The sequence below is a fragment of the Erythrolamprus reginae genome, chromosome 2 (genome assembly GCF_031021105.1).
Source record: "Erythrolamprus reginae isolate rEryReg1 chromosome 2, rEryReg1.hap1, whole genome shotgun sequence".
In the NCBI taxonomy this organism is placed as follows: domain Eukaryota; kingdom Metazoa; phylum Chordata; class Lepidosauria; order Squamata; family Dipsadidae; genus Erythrolamprus; species Erythrolamprus reginae.
Genome location: NC_091951.1, coordinates 120,172,569 through 120,194,231, shown reverse-complemented (window position 1 = coordinate 120,194,231; position 21,663 = coordinate 120,172,569). Strand labels below are relative to the sequence as shown.

Genomic DNA, 21,663 nt, shown 5'->3' with positions numbered 1-21,663 from the left:
CTATAGATCCCATCCTCGTCGCCACTGTTAAATCAGTGCTTGGAGACTGCATCAGTTCAACAGGTTTATTTTGTTAGGCATAATCAGTGGAACAGCTCTCTTGACAATCAACTCCCAACAAGGTTCAACGGCTAATCCGTTGCCCTATTTATACTGTTCCTTTACACGGGAACCTTTTCTGACAACCGTTTATTTTTGGCGGCATTCTAGCTTTAGCCGCGTCTTAACCAATCAGTGATTTTACCGATCATTTCTTTTTTTTACAAACATAACAGATAGGATTTCATATTCCTTCTAAAACTCAATTTCCCAGCAAAGATTGAATTAATGGAACTCCATTCCTTTAGCTAGGTGACATACAGACCTTGGTAACATATATGCAGTGAAGAGCTACCAAAATTTGTACTACCACATTGTGGGCGTGGCTTATGCAGGACGCCCTGCGTTTTCTTTCAACATCTTTCAGTGCAAATTGGATGCTCTGGGGTGGAGCTCCATTTTCGCTACCCACTGCATTCCCTCCCCCCTCGCCCACCCCTGCATATATGTGAAAATGCTTTGCTGCCATTATTTGTAATACCTTTTTTTAGTTCACAAAAGTTGTAAAGCTTGACCTCCTAGATACCTGAACCCTGCATCTCCATCTGAATGTATCAGTAGGAATAAAATGTACTTAATGGATTCAAAGCTCTATATTAACTTGTGTGTTTTCGCTACCATTCAGTCATACCAGGGGTGGATTCATCCCAGTTCGGACCGGTTCACCCAAACCAGTAGCAACTCGCTGGTGATGACACAATGATGTCGCCAAACTGGATTGGTTGGTGCCGGTCTGTGGGTACCTCCATTTTTTTAAAAAAAATTAAAATGTAAAAAAAATTTTTTTAAAAAAAATCCTTTTAAGCATGCACAGAAGCCGAGTTCTGGCACTGTGCATGTAGTTGCCACCTGTTTTTCAGCTTTGGTTTTTTGCCATGCAGTGTGGGAGGAAGCAAACTGCAGTGAGGTAAGTTAGACCCCATCCCCGAGCTCTACCGTGTAAGTTTGTTCCTCTGTGTGCATGGGATATGTTTTTCTAGGCATGTATACTCACACACAATACTGTCCGAGGTATTTGATAAGGTGATGAACTGACTTGCTGTATACAAAAATGAACAACAATCAAATGCCACCATCAAAGTACAGGGCCAGGTGACTATGTCATTTCTTTTAAAGATCATGATATTATGCTGACATTCCAGCCATACTAAGGGAAGGCTCTAAAAGGCAAATCTGCCCCCACTGGCATTTGGGATGGTGGCTCAGGTGTTTGTCACGTTATGGTTCTCCTTCAGCATAGAATGTATTTTCTCTGGAACTTCTGCACCTTGGATGAATATACTGTAACTATTTCTTCGTATTAACAGCAGATTTGAGCAGCAGAATGAACAAGCCAAATGTGTTCTGCTGAAAAGTAAGGTGAAAAATGGGGCCATCTCCTTAGGGGTTGAATAACGAATCAAAGTAGCTAGTCACATTAAGGCTCAGAAAGCCTGTTAATTAATTTACACCCCATAGCCATGGATGTCCTGGAGTTTGTTTTTTTCCCTAAACCAAACAGTTACCCAATATATGTATGTATGTATGTATGTATGTATGTATGTATGTATGTATGTATGTGTGTATGTGTGTATGTATATATATCACATGTTCCGACATAAAAAACATATATATAGCTGTGATGTTCCTTCAATACACCAGGGTGATTCGACACAAAAAATATGTAACCCTTCCCTGGTGCAGAGCTGAAGGGATTGGATACTGTAGCCTAGAGGATAATTCTCTGCCTTACAAGGCAAAGGTTGCAGGTTCAAGTCCCGCTGGGTATGGCTAGCTGATGAGGCCAAAATAAGAGACTATCCTAGTCTCCCTTAATATTCAAATTCAGCAAAAAAACATGTGACACACACACACACACACACAAATATGGAATTCCATATTTACAGCAGCACGAAGCTTAAAACTTCAGCCTGGTGATGGTGAATGTGATTTCACCGAAACGTCGCATAGACACTCAAAATATTACACGGGGCAAAACCCGAACTCAGAACAATCTACATACATATACCCGTGAAAATCTACGAAAACAAATATATATATATATATATATATATATATATATATATATATATATATATATATATATATATATATATATTTGTTTTCGTAGTCTCCCTTAATTTTAAAATTCCAGCTAAAAAAACATTTAACACATACAGAATATAGTTGTCGGCTATAAATATATTAACTGCCTTGTAGTGGTCCTGGGTCGGGCCTAGAGGCAAAAAGGAGCTGTGACGTTCCTTAAATATACCAGGGTGATCCGACATAAGAAAAATAAATAAATAAATAAATAAATAAATAAATATATATATATATATATATATATATATATATATATATATATATATATATAAATGGTAACTGTTTGGTTTATATGAGGTCATACCCATCATTTTTGAAATTAAAAAAGGAGCTTCCATAGACTTCAATAAGTGTCTCCAGGTATTATGGATAAATTTATGTACAGGTATGCACTCATTCGATGAGTGGCAGAATATGAATGGGAAAAAACAAATCCATTTATTTCTGCATTCCCTTTCTCACAATGGCTAACCATATGCATCGTAAATTACTTCATGCATTTTTGGACCTGTCTTTCCAACTAGCATTCATAGGGGAGGTTCGTTCACCTTGGAACTAGGATACCTTTGCCACTTCTAATCATTGGCAGCCTTATTTCTCCCTTCGTCTTCTTCCCGTTTAAAAGAGGATATTGAGAGCCATCATAAGGCTTTCTCAAGATTGGGTTCCACAGTGTCCATTTAGTTGAGCCTCATTAAATCTCTTTTAAAGTAAAAGGTAAAGATGTCTCTGTCCAATTGTGACTAATTTTAGGGTGTGGTGCTCATTTCCATTTCTTGGGCAAGGAAGCCAGCATTGTCCAAAGACATTTTTCTTGGTCATGTGGCCAGCATGCACTAAAGGCACACAGAACTCTGTTATCTTTCCACCAAAGTGGTACCTATTAACCTACTCACATCTGCATGCTTTCAAACTGCTAGGTAGGCAGGAGCTAAAACAGGAGTTCACCCCAATTATATGGCGCTTGGGTACTGAACCTAGGCTGTCAGCTTTCCAGTTGAAAAGTTCAGGGTCTTTAATCATTGATCCATTGCAACCCCCTCCCTTTAAAGTATTACATTGTTTTAGCCTCTCTTTGTACTGTTTCATTTCCCCTTTCCTAATTGATGTAAAACATAGAAGAAGATAGAAAAAGGAAACTAATTTTTGGTCTGTGTTGTACATACTCCTGATCAGTTGGAGGATGATGAAGATATTGAGGACTTGGATTCAGATAGTGTTTATGAATTAGTGGGGGGCCGTGGTTACAGGTAGTAGAACAGGTGGGAGGCCAGCCACAGGATGGGGCTATGAGTTCTGGATCTAGCAAGGGAGAATCAGATGCTCGCTGGGTTAACCCTAAATTCAGAAGGGTCCAAAAACGTAGAGAACAGAGGTCTGGAAGAAGATATTAAGGAGAGGAATGGGTTAAATACTGTATTTGGCACGTCAGGGGGTCAGTGGAGAAGAAGGGTGGAGTTTTAACGTTGCCGAAGGGGAAATGGATGTGTTTTTTGCCACGCTAAAGTAAGCAAGAGTATTCTGTGTTGTTAACAGTCAGTTATGCTGTTTTTCAAAGTTATGCTGTTAGGAAAATAAATCTTGTTAAGTGGAGCAGGAGAAGGAATGTGAGAAATGCAGCTAAGAGAGATAACGGACCGAGTGCCTGTATGGAATGTGTTTGAATTACAGGAGAGCAGAGAAATAAATGGAGTTTCTTTACTCATGAAATGATGCATTTAATAAGAGTTATTTGTAATTGCTAAATTCCTACCAGAAACCAGAACAGTCTGGAGCACTTGTCTTGATTTACGAGTCTACTTGACACATTTCCCATATAAATCTACCTTTTTAACATTTTGGAGATGTTCCTCAGATTCTTGTAAAGCTCTTGCCGACACCTACCTTTTTCAGCTCAGAACTTTAAGAACTGACTCAGTCTTTTGAATACGCCACAATAGTATTAGCTTGGCATCATGCCAAGGCATTGTTGGAAATAGAAATCAAAGTTCGTCTGTGCTGCTCAGAGCATCACTAGTAAGACTGCTGGTGGACCAAGATGAATAGAGATGGTAAAATAAATAGATAGGGAGGGACCCCACACAGAACTTTCCATTTTGGAACTGGCAATATCCTCACTCACACTACCAACTAACCTGCATCTTCATCTTGTATATTGAGAGCAGATTTTAAAGAAAGTGCAGAGAACCAATGCAAGTGGCATATTGAATGCTGAAAAGGGGGAAAGAGGCAAAAGGCACTTTTGAGAAAAAGGAGAAGCAGAAAAGGGAAAAGAAATACAAAGAAGAGCAAAATGGGAGGGGGAAGCACCATAAAGAATTAAGAGGGAATCTACTCAATACAGAGAATGCTGGACCAGTGACTCATTCAACAGGAAGCACAAAATCCTCTGTTTCTACATTTATTGTACAAAGAGACTGTAATCTCTTTGAGAAAATATTATTTTACTGAAAGAGTAGTAGATCCTTGGAACAAACTTCCAGCAGACGTGGTAGATAAATCCACAGTGACTGAATTTAAACATGCCTGGGATAAACATATATCCATCCTAAGATAAAATACAGAAAATAGTATAAGGGCAGACTCGATGGGCCATGAGGTCTTTTTCTGCCGTCAGACTTCTATGTTTCTATGTTTCTAATCCACAGGTCTGTTCAATACACACATACACACACACACACAGAGCTACAATCTTCTACCAGCCTAGTATAAAACTGGAGCACAGCCCAGCTGCCCTGAACACGCAGAATGAATTTGCTTTTGCTTCCCATCATCTACTTTATCTCCATTCACCCAGCAAAGCAGAAATAGTTTTGCTGTGCTGGCTGCCTTTAGTGGCATCTGCAAGTACAAGCAAATGCAAGTCCCTCGCAGGAATTGGGGGCATTTGCTTGTCTTCTTCATGAAGAGAAACAGGATCTCTCTCTCTCTCTCTTTCCCTTTTGTGCTGCTCCCTAGACATCTGCACAGTCACTTAATCAATAGCTTTCCTCAATCCATTTCCTTTCCTTAATATTGGGAATGTGGGATGCAGTATTTCTGCCTTCAAAGAAACAAACAAAAAAAATCAAACAAGCAAAAAAAAATCACAAAAGAAGGATTTTTTTAATAATAAAATGTGTTTTTTTCCTCTTTTTTGAAAAATAAGGAATATTTTAATCAGATGTTTATCTTCCCTGTGCATAGGGAGGTTCCTAAACTGATTGGAAAGAATGCCTTTGCTAACTAGTTGCTTTAGAAATACCTCCCACTGTTTTGGGCCATTAACCTAAACTCAACAGCTTGATGAATTAATGCTTATAGAGGCACAGTTGGCAGCTCTAATTAAATAATTATGGATATGCAGCTGTAAAGAAGCTGGAATGTCCCATTAGAAAACCAGCTGTCAGTTTTATTGGTCCTGAGAGTTTTTTCAAATTTGATGTTAAGGGGCTTTCACCATTCTACACATTTTCAAAACAAAATTTTAAGACGTCCAAGAGGAGTTCAAAAATATTCATATCAAAGATGCAACTTGGCAAAAATCAAATATTATGCAGTGTATGATGTATCCAGGTATAATTGAGCAAATATACCACTCACTAGTGTTGTTTTACATACATTATCCTAAGTTGCCATTAGTTAAGTACATTCATGAACCCATGGAAGGGATGAAGAAAGAATCTCATATGCAACATTTCATTGAGACGTGGGTGGTGTTTAATCAATAAAAAGGGATGAAAATAACATTTTTTCCGTAGGAAAAGATACTACTTTTAACAGCAAGATCTCTGTGCAGTGACCTCTTAATTCTACCACAGGCACTACATCAGCACTTCAGCATCATTCTGTCACAAAAATTCATCCAGGTTAATGGATTTCACACACACACTTCCTGGTTCAGGAGACTTAACATCTGATTCAGGGCAGGATAAAACATTCCCTGGACAAAACTGGTATGCAATTTGGGAGACTCTCAGGAAATTTAAGAAAGGTACTTCTTAAGGAGAATGGGGTTCAAGAGATGCCTACTTCATTAATTTTCAAATTGGGAATTATTGATTCAAGGGACTCTTGACTTAACTTTGGGCTGGAGCCTGGATATGGACTTCATTATGTCTTTAGATTTTCTGATCGAGCTAGCTTCTCCTTCTTTGTCTCAGAGTCCTGTCCAAACAGTGAGTTCTTTGTGACACCTACTTATTTCATAGGAACCAAATTTCTGAGTGTCCACATATTATATAAAGAAGAGTGCCCAGGAGTGCCAGTATGGCTCTTACAGATATAATTTTTTTTAAAAAAAAAATCTCTACCATAAGCTCTGTTTTCGCTGGCAGAGGGTTGCAGGAGGCCATCACAGCTGAAAACAGAGCTTGGGAGCAAATTTTCACTGGCAGAGCACTCGGGCCACCACAGGCCTTCCAAAATGAGTAACATCAAGCTGGCCATGTACACCGTGGCCATGTCCACACATACCCGGCCCCCTGAGGTCAAACACAACTGTAATGCAGTCCTCAATGAAATCAAGTTTGATACCTCTGCCTTAGATGATCCCTTGGTGGTGAGCCTATGGCATGCATGCCACAGGTGGAAAGCAGAGCCATATCTGAGGGCATGCAAAGTGTTGCCCTATACCAGCTTCAGTGTGCATGTGTGTGCTGGCCAGCTGATTTTTGGCTTTCCGGAGGGAGGGGGAGGCCATTTGCGCCCTCCCAGGCTTCAGGAAAGCCTCTGGAGCTGATGGATGGTGAAAAACAGGCCCAATGGGCCTACTAGATATTTGTTTTTCAGCTTCCAGTAGGCCCGTTAGGCCCATTTTTCACATCCACAGGCTCCAGTGGCTTTCCTGAAGCCTGGGAAGGGTGAAAAATAACCCAATGGGCCTACCAGAAGTACAGAGGCTTCAATGAGGCCTGAGTGAATGCGTGGGGAAGGGCAGCATGGAGGGGTTGTGCACACATGTGCAGGGGGAAGGCATTACCTTTGGGACCATCTTCTGCCGCACAAATCCCAGCGGCCGATAAGGTCCCACAGAGTTGGCCTTCCCCAGGTCCCGTCGACTAAACAATGTCATCTGGTGGGCCCCAAGGGAAGAGCCTTCTCTGTGGCAGCCCCAGCCCTCTGGAATCAACTCCCCCCGAAGATTAGAACCGCCCGCACCCTCCTTGCCTCTTATGAATTATTGAAGACTCACCTATGTCACCAGGCTTGGGGTAATTGAGAGATCCCCAGGCTATTATGGTTTATAAATTGATACGACTGAGTAGTATGGTTTTTTAATGATATGGATTTCAGATGTTTTTAAAATATTGGATTTGTATATTGTTTATTACTGTTGTGAGCTGCTCCAAGTCTTCGGAGAGGGGCGGCATACAAATCTAATAAATAATAATAGTAATAATAATAATTATTATTATTATTGTTGTTGTTGTTGTTGTTGTTATTATGGCTGTTGTTGTTATTATTATGGTTATTGTTGCTGTTGTTGCGTTATTGGTTTGGGCTCATGCACGCTATCACTTTTGGCTCCCAAGCATAAAAAAGGTTCACCACCATCAGTATTCTAGGTACTGACTGATTCAAAATAAGACTACAAGAATAATATAGGAAAACTACAAGATAATAAAGGAAAATGTAGCAAATATTATCAGTTGACTGAAAAAGTACATTAAGACAGACTTGGTTCGTGGACTAGTATCAGTCCACAGACCACTGGGAACCAGACTGCCTAAGCAGTAGTGAGTGCTGAAAGCTCCATTTGCACCTACGCATGATTAGGTTGCATGCTGGAAACTATCTCCTCCCCGAGCTCCTGCTGCCACTGCCACACTGTCAGTCCATGGAGTCAGAAAGGGATACAGTCATTAACATATAAAATGACCAACATGAATCTGTCATATGTTTAAGAAGCATGAAGTACTAAGATAACACTTAAATCAATCCACCCAGAAAATTGGAATGGCCTGATCTTCATATTAAAGTAATATACAAATATGAGTGTATAGTGTCTATCCACAATTTATCAAGAAATAAAGCCTGTGTTCATTTGGAATTGTGATGCTGAATTAGCAAACCTTTACACCACAGACAGAATTATTGGTACACAGAAACTGACACTGAGGCTTAGAATTGTATAATTCTTCTCAACATATATTGTGGTTAGCTCTGGCCCAGCTCCTGCCCCAAGGAATGTGGATGTGGATGTGGGGGAGACATCCATATGCCGCAGGCCTGTTTTGCTCCCAGTGGAATCTGCCGATGAAGTCTCCTCTGACCAAGGAAGCGTGAGTTACAGGGAAGTGAGTTACAGGGAAGAGGGGAGTTTGGCAGACAGCCCAGGAGGAGATCAGTCATCTGTATCATCCCTGGATTCTGAACAAGAATTAATGACACATCCACGCATTCGTAGAGTGATGCATAGGAGACAACAACTGAAGGATTATTACAAGAGAAAATGAGGCCACCTGTGGTTGGGTGAGGTTGCTGTAATTAGTGCTGCAGATAAAAGTGCAGCCTGGTGTTTTAGCCTCATGGCAGTTTATCTGATTCATTGTTTCATCAAGATCATGGTTTTTGCTGTTCAGGATTGTGTGGGTGGACTCTCTGGACTTTAGAATTGGACTCAATTTCCCAGTTATTGGGTGAGCAATTGGACTGCATTTAACCTGTGCCTTGTGTGTACCAGAAAATCCCTTTGACATTTAAAAAGGGAGTTGTTTCTGGTTTTCTGTTTATAAAAACTTTTGGTTTTTCCTTTTATCATGTGGTGTGTCTCCCTGGACTAATTACCCTGTAATTACGGGTAGTTGAGACACACCGGCAGAACAACATATATACAAGCATTAGCCTTTTATATACCTCTCTGATCTATAAGGATGAGCAGCCTACAGCACTTTTTATGACCCTCAAATCCCATTCCGATTATTAAGTTACTGACTTGATTGATAAATGTGATGTATGGGCCATTCAGCTCAGAGAAACTCTGGGTGGCATATGAGATATAAAAAGAATCCAAAACAATAGAAATAAGGGAAATGGATAACTAGGCAAGCAACACATTAATAAAATTGTCACAGCAGCACACCTTGCCTGGCACCTGGGGGAACAGCTAAGTTTTCCAAAACAGCAGGACTGGGACAACTCAAACCTCTGGAGGGAAAGTATTCCAGAGGAGAGATCAGATAGATTATTCCATCTAAATTCTATCAGATGACACTGATTTAAAGATGCAACCTAGAGCATATCCACTTTGTCAGATCTTATTGGATGGGCAGAATGAATGGAAGATTGGTGATCCTTCGGATAAATGAGCCAAGAACGGTTTTATTGATCACAGTCAGCACTTTTAATTGCACTTGGCAGGATATAACTGTCACACCAAATGTATTTCAGCAATCCCTACCCTAGCAACAATGGTCACGTGCTCTTTAAATGGGGTTTTGAGTCTAGGACAACAAGCAAATTCCATACTAGTTGTATCTGAAGGAGAGCCATGCGATTTAGCTGCTCTGAATCTCTGGAGACGGGTGGCATACAAATCTAATAAATTAAATTAAATTAAATTTAGAATTAAAAATATCAAAGGCTTGATATAGAGAACACAAAACATAAAGTTACTTGGTCTTTCCAGGGTGGAGTTTAAGTCTGCTTCTTCCCATCCATATCCAAACAACTAGCACTTGGTCATACCTAGGAACAGGATAATGACAGCACATTGATGATACGAACATCAAGTCTTACGACCCCCCAACACATAAGAGACCTCAGTTGCAACCACGCCTGCCAATCAACACCAACATCAATTAGAACCAGCTTTGGGGGGGGAAAGGAAACCCAATACTGTGCCTCTCACTCCTGATCTCCACCTTCTCTCCAGAAGGTTACCATGATCAATAGTATCAAAAGTTGCTGGGAGATAAAGGAGAACCAGAACAAATATGTCAGGTCTATATCCCAGTTCTCATAGAAGTCATAAATAAATATGATCAATACTGGGTCTGTTCTATGATTCCAGTCTGAAACCTAATTGAAAGGTTTCCCAACAATTATGATAGTTGATGTTATGTCCTGAGAAGCTGGGATGTTTTCACTCTAGTCAGACCAGGAACTGAAGCTGGTAAATTCTGATTGGCTCTTGAGTTAAAGGGCTCCCTATTTAAACCCCTGCCCATAGCAGGATCTTGCTGATGTTTTCTCTCTATGACCAATAAGAGCTGAAGACTAAACCGTCTCCTGCCTCTTCAGTAGAAGACTTAACTATTATAAAATGTTCCTGGTCAAATGAATGATTGAGTGTTTAAAGAACTAGGCTGGGATTAGGGAGACCCAGATTTACCATGGAACCCTCTGAACTACTAAAACCTCCTATAAAAGTCCCTATATCTCAATCAACCTTATATTACATATTGGCATTGCACAGATAAATTGTGAGGTCATCACATACTGTATATGCTACCTTAAGAGCCATAGAGGAAAAGAGAGATATAAGAGCAAGGAAAAAGAAAAAATGGAAAAAAGAGTCTTAAATCCAAGTAAGCCTATGTCTTTGCATTGATGGCTTGGAGGGAGATAAATCGGTCAAAGAAAGCCCATCCATTCATGATGCCAAGTGACAGGTTGCAACACTAGCACCATCAATCATCAATGATGATGTGAATTATAGTACCAAACATCCAAAAGTGCATGCCTATACCATGCTTGCTTGTGTATAAGAGCAGTGTAAAAACTGATCAAAACAATTATTTGTTCTACAAGTGACATATTGCAAAGAATGGGGCAAGAGGAGAACCACTTTTCACACAGAAAGGTCATTATGAAATTTGTTAGTAAGTAAATCTTACTTATGTAAGCATTGTTTTTAGAAACATAGAAACATAGAAGATTGACGGCAGAAAAAGACCTCATGGTCCATCTAGTCTTCCCTTATACTAATTCTTGTATTTTATCTTAGGATGGATATATGTTTATCCCAGGCATGTTTAAATTCAGTTACTATGGATTAACCAACCACGACATCTCAGAGAAGCTTTAGTTTTTTGTATAAAACAAAGCAAGCTCAGTTATATACAAAAACAAAAACATAAATAGAATCATCTAAAGAATTATGCCTGGGTAATATGCTGTGGATGAAATATTTCCTTTAAGAGAGTTCCATAAATGAAGTGCTACTACAGTAATCTACTCCCAGCCATTAGACTTTTGGATCACAAGCAGCTGCTTCTTTGCTGATGGAAGAAGTGATATTTCAGATAGTTGGGTTCTGAACCATTATAGGGTTTGGTGTTAATATTTGAAATGCAGGTGCAATCAATGTACTATAGCTATGGATCAGTACTGGATTAGTTTGCTACCGGTTCGTGCATGTACTCATGCGCGTGTGTGCGATGCTTCTGGACATTCGCAGAAGCATCTTGGGTGGGTAAGCGAAGCTTCTCGCTGCCGCTGTTACCAGTTCTAAGAACCAGTCCAAACCAGGAGCAACCCGGTACATACCCAAGCTGGTACATATTATACTATGAGAGGATTCCCCTTGGTATGAGTTCATAAACTATTAAAACCTCTGTACATCATTAAAATCTTGAAATCTTTTTTTAAAATAATGTTACTGAATTTTAATGTTTCTTTACCAATTTGGCATTAAAATGTTCTAGTCAAAAAGTGTTCCAAGTAAGGCATCAGCTGCAACTTTGCAATAATTTTCTAGAACTCATTGCATGTAGATCCTTTGATGTACTGTGAATAATCTAAATGGAAAATTACCAAAATATCCTCATTGGGGACACATCTGTTCAGGATTCAGGGAGATCAGAGCTATTAAATCTGTCAGAGCTGACCAAATGGAGTTTGGACCACTGATACTATTTTGAATGACAGAGATGAACTCAATGGTGCATCAAAGCTAGGGGACTTTTTGTTGTTGTTGTTTTTGAGTGACAGGAGTACACTTCATTCAAAGTTATAGACCACTTCAAATCATGGACAATCTATTTCAACTTAATAGGATTTCAGCCTTTGTTAATTGGCATTGAGACATTGTTCCGACACCAATACTGCTGAATCTGATGATAAGATTTAGAGTCATCACCGTATTTTGACACCTCCTGATGACCAATGTTTCATACAGATTAAAAAAAACTCCTCAATATTAAAAAAGAATCAGAAAAAAGAAAATACTAACATTTAAACAACAGTCCAAAAGGAAAATGAGAAACTAATTAACAGCATGAATATAATTGATTTTATCTACAACATTGGCTATCTCTAATATTTTTTCCCATTTTCCCAATATAAGTACAAAGAAGAAATCCAGGTCTTCTAAATCACCAATAATCAACCATATATATAGCTAACATTTTGGTTTTGTCCTTGCACAATCATATACAGTTAACATTGTCTTTTGTCCATTACTTTCAAAAATAGGGTAGATCAGAGGATTTTAGCAAAAATAAATAAAAGTTTTTAAATAAATTAACATTAAAGTACATTAAGTATTTTAATATAAAACATGCCATAAAGTTTCCTAGCATAAGCATCCCTGTAAATTACATTTTCAATTAAGTCACTAATAGCATTTATTACTGAATCATAATAAGAACAACATTATAATTTCTCCATTACTTTTCAAAACTACTTTAAGCACTCATTTAAATGCAGAATTAATAGGGAAAAGCAATTCAATTTCACATTGGTGTTCACAGAAACTGAAAATCTAATTTTGATGAGGATCAAATCTATGCAAGTACTTGTGCAGTAGTCAAATACAACTATACTGTTCTCAGAAAAAACAGCAGAACGTTCAGAAAAAGCAAAACATTATATCAGATACTAAAATTGAGGAGACTCCTTAAAAAGTCAGCAAAATAGCAATGATCTTTATGTCAGAATTATCATTGGAATGGCATTCTTCAGCAACCAGTTACTACTTTAAAATGTTTATTTTTAAGGGAAAGGATCCTGTTGGAAAAAAGGGATAGGATGAGTAGATTTTACTTCCTTCCTCTGCATGAAAGCAAGTTAAATTGTTGACAGATGATTTTGCTGACTAATCACATTTGAAAATTTACCGTAATTAAATCAGCAGTCCCTTTTTGTGAGCCCTGGTTGTACTAAGTGAATTCTCAGATAACGCATCAGACAATCCAATTAATAGTTAACACAAAAGAGAAAGTCGCGTCTCTATATCTGTCTTTGAATATGTGTTGGACATAAGGAGGATCCAGAAATTCTGGCAGGCTGTTGCTGCCACCTAGCCAAAACCATACCCCTGAATTTACAGTCAATATGTGCTGAAAAGACTTGTTCTAAACTTATCCCCCTTGGACCCTGTTTTCCTAGAATAAAACTCAAATTAAAAGCACAAGCAATGAATCTCGTATGAACTAGAAAGCCCCCCCCCCAAAAAAAAACAGACTTCAAGCAAACTAAACCAATATCAGACATCGTTTGTACTTACGATAAAAGACATATTCTGTGTAGCTGGACCACACTTTATCATCAGTGTACTGATTGACAAAAGAAGCCGTCACAGAGGAATTGCAGGCTACCATGTGGAATCCACATTCTGACAACATATCAAAAGCCCGTTCCAGGTGCCTGAACTTCAGGTAGAACCTAGAAGTGTATCTATCAGGAGCTCGGTCTGGGTCTCTGCTTTCATTCAAACTTTCTCCAAAAACTTCTTTGACTAGAGCAATCCTGCCACAAACCAAAATCCTCGGGACTCTTCTGAATTTGGCATCTGCTTGGGTCTCCCTGCCCATGGGGCATGAGCCTCTGTAGCCAATGGTAATGAAGCCCCACTTTCTATCCGAGGCCATGAGAGATGAAGGGGCGCATATTCTTGTGTCACTGCTTTGGGAAACCTCCTCATAGTCACTATGGCAATAATCATCAGGGCTTTGCTTGATCTCATCGGGCGTCAGAAGTTTGACCAAATCTGGAAGCTGAAAATACTCGGCTTCCCTCTTGAGCCTTCCTCGCTCTGGAAAATGGTCGGGCAGGACCACCTGCTTGTCCCTGAGATAGTCCAGAATGTAACGGAATAGGAAGCCATCTCGATCAATGAAAATCCTTCCTTTGGAATCTTTGGCCAGGTCATTGGCTGTCTCTTTTTTGGAGGTGAACATTTTCCAAAGCAGGGATTGAGGAAGGCCTATTAACGTGGAGAGGCGAGTGAAGTAAACCTGGCCCCCTACATTCAGTTCTATCACCTCTGGGAAGGGTTGTGCAGCAGTTGCTTGTTCTCTAGGAGGGAGGTAAGTTCTGCAGTTCCCACTCAAGGCCATGGTACTTTCAAACCAACCAACCAAAAGTTATGGCAGAGCTCCCACTGACACCCAAGGTTTCAACAAGGTGCCGAGATCCGTTCCCCCAAGGATCTCCTAACATTTAAGGAGCTGGGATCTGTGGGATGGTAAGGAGGGAAAAAAATGGAAAGGGAGATGTGGAATTGGGGTGTTTTCAGTTTTTCTAGAAAAGATGATCATAAAAAGTGGTGAGTGAAGAAAGCTCAGGTCACAAGATGCAATCAAATAATCTTCCACTAAAGCCCAAAACAGTATGATCAACCCACGGTCCCTGTTATTCACAAGCCTGTTGAATAAGAAGAAAAATAGAAAATCATTATCCCCCTATGCATGAAGGAAAAGATTGAAAGAACAAAAAGCATTTGAGTTACGAAAGCTCCACAAGTCAGCCCTTTAAGGGAACATTTGCTTATTGCATCTTTTTTTTCCCCCCTCTCTCTCTCCTTTGGATTTCTCTGCCTGTCAGAAAAGGCATTTACTGATCCCTGCACATTTCACGTTACCCTCAATTCTCATTTAAAGGAGATGACAATCTCCTTACCTTGGTTACGCTGCTGCATGCAGTTCTTCTGAGAGGAAGCAACAACATTTTCTGAGCAGCTCCAGAAGCAACATCGTGGTTGTGGGTTTGAAAGTGGAGAAGCAGCAAATCCAAACGGGAAAAAGCTCAGGGAAGATAAGCTGAGTCCATTTGGCAAGATCCAGGCAGAAGTTAAGAGTTAAACCCACCACATGCAAAAGTTAACCAGGAATAGGCACTGAAGAGAAAAGGAGCCGTGTAGCAAGAGACGAGGCAGAACAGGAAAACAACATAAATCCCAAAGTCAGGATCCTTTAGGAGGGGAGAGAATTTGGTTTTGATGACTTGCAGAAAGCCCAGATGCTGATAACACCCCAGGCATCTTTCAGGGGCACCATCCCAGAGCGGTCCCTCTCTCCATCACTCTCCACACAGAGCCTCTCATGTCCTCAGCTAGGCTGAGAGTACAAACCCGCAGTAGGTTTGAAAGGCTGCCCAGGGAAGCTGCTCCTGGTGCTTTCACTACCTAAGCTGCTGCTCTGGTTGCTGAGCTGGGTGGTTCCACAGTTCCCAGTGCAGTTGAGATGCTGTTGTTTCAGCAGTGCAGGGAAGAAACCATCCAGGGAAATTGCTATTACATCATCTTAAAGGAATATGGCTTTGAGAAAGCAGACCTGTAGTGGGTGGGACTCATTCGTTCGGTTCTCCCTTCTTCGTTTTTTTTTAACCGGCTGCAAAAGGGGAAGCAGAGCAGCAGGAGACTGCCTCAGACAACTCTCCCTAAACCAACAGCGATTTCCCCAGGAAAGCTTACACTGCCCGATCTGCTGGATGAAAAACCTCCAAACTCCGCATCTTGTCTCTGGCAGCAGCAGCAGTCGCTGGCTGAGGCCATTCATTTAACTTTCCTCCTTGTCCTAAACCCAGAATTTGTTTGACTAACTTGCTAAATGCTGCCTATCTAACAAGTTTGCTATTGTCCTTAAGAGCAGGGCAGAATAAACTGAGCTAAGGTGAAGACAGCTTTTGTTTTACACACACACACACACACACACACACACACACACATTGGGGAAGCGGGGAAAGGGAATGCTAGCCTTTACAGACAGAATCAATCAACCCTGCAATCTGTCAAAGCAATGTAGGATTGGGAAAAAAGACCTGAGAGGTTTTTTTTAAAAAAGTCATTTTATTATGAAGTCAGAAAAGGAGCCAAATTATGCTTTTGCAGTGAAATACCCCATTTTTGTTTACTGCGAAGAAACTTATACCCAGGGCTACAGTAAGTCCCGGTGCTTTCAGGGAGACCTACTCCTAGGAAAAAGCACTGAGGACTGAGTAATATACAAACAGTTAATTAGTGCTACTACTCAACCCAGACTTTTCACAAATAACCCGGCTCAAATTATCCGACTTCAGACACATTATGCAAAACTCCAGCTCTCTGGAGAAGACTCTAATGCTGGAAAGATGAAAGGCAAGAAGAGACACAGGACCAGGTTGGGGACTTGGTGGCATATAGTCAATCAGGGCAATTTAACAGTTGGAGAAAATCCAGCAATAACAATAATCTGCAGCATGTTATATGATGCGTTGTTCTAGGATAACATCACCTATACATGCATTATAGGTGATAAAATTGCAAGGATTAAACAGAGCTGCTGGTTAATAGTTTCATGGCTCTGTTACAGGAATAATCAGGATTAACTAAGGCAGTTCCCCACCACCACCACATTACAAGCACTGTTGATGAGCTATGACTGCTATCCTTATGATCTCCACACAATTGAGCTGGGCATAAGGGAAAAGCTGAGCTAAGGCTTCCTTAGGAGTTTGTCTTTTTAAACTCTTTGTTGCACACTGTCAAGTGCAATCATATTTAATTGCTGCTCAGAGGATTTTTATAGGTATTGCGGAAGGGAGGGTGGAGGCAGAGAACCAGCAATAGTTCCAATTAAATGTACAGTGGTACCTCTACTTAAGAACTTAATTCGTTCCGTGACCAGGTTCTTAAGTAGAAAAGTTTGTAAGTAGAAGCAATTTTTCCCATAGGAATCAATGTAAAAGCAAATATGGGTGCAAACCCATTAGGAAAGAAATAAAAGCTCAGAATTTGGGTGGGAGGAGGAGGAAGAAGAAGAAGAGGAAGAGGACAGCTGCTGCCCAGAGCAAAGGGAGCGTTTCTTTTCTCTGGGTGTTGGCAGAGGTTTATTCCTTCTCCAAGCGCCCAGAGAAAGGAAAATGCTTTTTTTGCTCTGGACTGCCAAAGCATCCTTAAGCACTGCTAAAAGTCTCCTCTGGCAGCCCAGAAAAGCCCCAGATGGCCGGGATTAAAGGGGGAATGGCAGGAAACTGGCCGGGCCTTTGTGCCGCTCTCAAATTTCCTGGGAAATTTTTCTGGGCTCAGGTTCTTAAGTAGAAAATGGTTCTTAAGAAGAGGCAAAAAAATCTTGAACACCTGGTTCTTATCTAGAAAAGTTCTTAAGTAGAGGTACCACTGTATTTTAAAATTCCAGTCTGGAATCCAGGGGTGTTGGGTCAGATTTTATGTCTGCGCTCTCAACAGAATCCTTGTAGTTAAAAATATTTATTTATTATTTATTATTTATTTATTTATTTGTTTGTTTGTTTGTTTGTTTGTTTGTTTATTTGTTTGCCACCCCTCTCCAAGGACTCGGGGCGTTTAAATAGGTGGCCTACTGAATACAGATAATAATTTATTTCTTTGTATTTATTTTATTTGTTAGCTAGACTGCCATAGACCAAAGAGTACACAATATACTTTTCATTTTGATAAATGTATAAAATAATAAACTTAGGTCACATTTAATTCAGGTCTTATTTTATCTTAAATAAATGTGGCCTGGACAATTGTGCTCCAATCAGAGGTGGCTTCTTCCCAGTTCAGACCAATTTGCCCAAACCAGTTAGTGATCCGCTGGTGACATTATGATGATGTCACAGAACCGATTCAGTTGGTGCCGGTCCATGGGTGCTGCCATCTTTTAAAAAAAATTATTTTAAATTTCCCCCCCCCCCTTTTGAGTATGTACAGAAGCCAAGTTCTGGCACTATCCATGCATCACCATCTTGTTTTTGGCTTTTTGGGGAGGGATTTGGTAGGTAGATTTCCCCCCCCCCTTGGCCATCACGCACGGCCATCAACGCGGGAGAAAGTGAACTGGCAGCAAGGTAAATTAGAACTCACCCCTGGCTCCAATAAATAAAAAGGTAGATAAACCAAGTTGTGGGCAGTCTTCTTTTGTATGTTTATAGTACCACCTAATGGCTGAAAAGTAGTATTGCATTGATTTAAAAGTTTTATTTCGCAGTGTTTCAAAATAGGACTGCAATAATAAGTTAATTTAATCTGCTGGATTTTGAATATGCAATGGACAAAATACATATTAAAACCACTGTTTTATATGGGGGAGAATACCAAACAGAAACCTTAGTATTCTGTTCACAAATTTTCTTCAAAAATTAAGCAATTTTTCTGAGAAAATTGCTAAAGACTGACTTACAAAAATATATTTTAGGTATCTTGTTTTTCTATAATTGTAAACAAGTTTAAAGAGTTCCTAAGTACTATGGTGTGTTTTTATGCTATTTTAAATTCACTTCATTTGCTATACTTTATTAGAATCATCCAAGAAACTTGTTATCTGGGTATTTTTATTATGGTTGACCATAATCAACTTAAAGTTTAGAAAAATGCATTTAGCATTTTTATCTTACCTATCAGGCCCTTCCCAAGGTCTTGGAAGAAGCAGACATTGGTTTTTGATGGTGTTAGATGTATTGCTGCAGGATGTAACTTGTTCTAAATGAAACTACCTTTTGCAATTGACTGATAGTGATTTTGTCAATGACTAAGGTGTTCAAATGATGCTCATGATGTTTTGGGATTGCACCCAAGGCACCTATTACTATTGTCTTTGTTTCCTTCTACCACAGGTATTTGCAGGTCTTAGTCAGGGGTGGGTTCCAAATTTTTTAACTACCATTCTCTGGGTGAACCATATTTTGTGGGCATGACTTGACAGTCATGTGACCCATCTGGCTCTCTTTCCTCCACCACCACCCCTTAGTTCGGGGATCTGTACTCCCCACTGCCTTCAAGCCGGACTGATTTGGCTGGCTGACCTGTTGATGGCAGGGATGGGGGGATGACAAAAGAAAGGAAATCATTAAAAAGGAGATTAAGAAGACCCCAGAATTCTTTTTATTAGGCATTACTGATATTAAATACAAAAAAGAAATATATTATTTAATAATCCACATATTAGTAGCTGCAAGAATTACCTTTGCACAAAAATGGAAAGAAAAGGAAATCCCAAAAGACGAAGATGTCTTTAAGACAATTATGGAATGTGCAGAATTAGATATGATGATGAGACGGTTAAACAACCAAGTGGAAACAGAGTTTTACAATACTTGGGAGAAAGTATATGATTGGTTAAATATAAAAAAAGATTATCAATGACACAAAAACAAATTATAGAAAACTTAAACTTACCAAACTGAATAAATTGTATACGGTGATTTAATGGATAAGATTTAGCTTTATTAACTGATTTTAATTATTTTAATTACAATCTTAGAATGAAAACGATGAAACACACAGATTTTATATTATAGTAATATGTTAAGAAACAGTTATTAACAATTTTTACTTTTCTGTATGGATTTATATTATAACTAGCTATTTTTTTTCTGTATTCGTATGACTGCTATGCTTAGTGGAGCAATGGTAGCTCCTCTACATGTTAAATGTTGTTTGTCTTGTCTTGTTTCATATTTTTAAAAAAATCAATAAAAATATATTTTAAAAAAAGAAAGAAAGACCCATGGAGCTCTTTGGCACCTTCTTCTCCAACTTTGCGCTGTGGTTTAAATCTGCTGCTCAATCCATCTTTCTTTCATCGCCCCCACCCCCCTCCAGTCCCTGCCATCAACAGGCTGGCCAGCCAAATCAGTTCAGCTTGAAGACAGCAGGGAGCAGAGATCCCTGAACTAAGGGGGGTAGTGGAGGAAGGAGAGCCAGATGGGGCTCTGGAAGTGCAGCCGGGCAAGGAGTTGGGAGTGCACGCAGCCGAGAGTCAAAAAAAAGGCCCAGCTAGGCAGGCAAAAGGAGGCTCGGACTTGGCACTGACCTCAATGGAGCTGACGGACATGGAGGAGAGCTGTTGCAGGTATTCCGGGTGCAGAAGATGACCACAGTGGGTGCTCAGCATCTTCAGGATCTGGATGGGAAGCCAGTTCACTTGGCGCAGAGGGTCCTCCAGGGAGAGGTGCGACAACACTGGGCACGTGAGGGACAATGTGTGGGTGTGGGGGAGAGAAAAAAAATCCTACTTCATGGATTTTCGTTTATCACAGGAGGTCCTGGAACCGAACACGCATGATAAACAAGGGATCACTGTATTGCATCCAGTGTTGCTCACTATAATATAAAAAGTTGTTGAGATTCTGGAATGAGCAACAAAGAGGATTAGGGGACTGGAGGCTAAAACATCAACATGTTGCAGGAACTGGGTATTCATAGTCTAACGAAAACAAGGACTGGGGTGATATGGTAGTAGTCTGCCAGTGGGCTTCCAAAGAGGATGGGGTCAATGAATGGAAACTAATCAAGGATAGATTGCAATGAATAGAAACTAATGAAGGAGAAATTGCCTGATAGAGCAATCAATCACTGGAACAGCTTGTTGTGGTTGCTCCATCACTAGAGGATTTTAAGAAGAGATTAGACAGCCATATGTCTGAAATGGTACAAGGCAGTGATGGCGAACCTAGGGCATGCTGCCACAGATGGTACATGGAGTCATATCTGCTGGCATGCAAGCCATTGCCCTAGCTCAGCTCCAGCCCACATGTGTGTGCCAGCCAGCTGATTTTTGGCTCATACGGAAGCTCATACAGAAGCTCTGGGAGGACATTTAGATTTCTGGGGGAACTCCTAGGCCCCAGAGAAGCCTCTGGAGCCTGGGAGAGTGAAAAACCGGCCTGCCAGGCCCATCGGAAGTTGGGGAATGGGCCATTTCTGTCCTCCAGAGGGCCTTTGTGAGGGTCGGGGGGAAGCCAGCCATTTTTATCCTGCCCAAGCATTGAATTATGGGTGTGGGCATTCACACATTTTTGGCATCCAAAGGAAAAAATTCACCATCAGTGATATAGGGTATTCTGCTTGAACAGGGGTTTGGATTTGAAGAATTCCAAGAAAGTCCCTTCCAATTCTGTTATACTGATCTGGTCCGGTCTGGTCTATCTAGGCTATAAAGGTAGTCCTCTACTAACAAACAGTCATTTAACTAACCCACAGCTACTTACAACTCATTTTCAGATTTATAACAGATGCATACAAGCCCTTGGTTACATGATCACATTTGGTAATCAGTTCACTTTTACAGCTATTGACAACATTCTGCACTTTACATGACCTTTATTTATTTATTTAAGCTAATTTCGTTTTTACTTCCAGTTTCCAGCAACGACCCTTATTAAAACAGTTGTAACATCCAACGTGGTCATGTAATGTTCTGGCATATGGATGCAATGACTTACAACCATAATTTATTTATTTATTTATTAATTAAATTTGTATGCTGCCCTTCTCCGCAGACTCGGGGCGGCTCACAACAGCAACAGAAAAACAGTGTAAAATACAAATTT

General features: G+C 40.1%; 1 protein-coding gene across 1 annotated transcript in view; it reads right to left on the bottom strand.

The window, feature by feature from the left end:
* The window catches only part of KCTD16 (potassium channel tetramerization domain containing 16), a 244,699-nt gene extending 229,586 nt beyond the window's left edge, over positions 1 to 15,113 (bottom strand). The window contains exons 1-2 of the mRNA XM_070739351.1: positions 15,010 to 15,113; positions 13,616 to 14,754 (exon numbers count right to left, since the gene is read on the bottom strand). Coding sequence (XP_070595452.1) covers positions 13,616 to 14,447 — 832 coding nt within the window. The 5' untranslated portion in view covers positions 14,448 to 14,754; positions 15,010 to 15,113. The remainder of the gene's footprint in view (positions 1 to 13,615; positions 14,755 to 15,009) is intronic.
* Between the last annotated feature and the right edge of the window lie 6,550 nt (positions 15,114 to 21,663).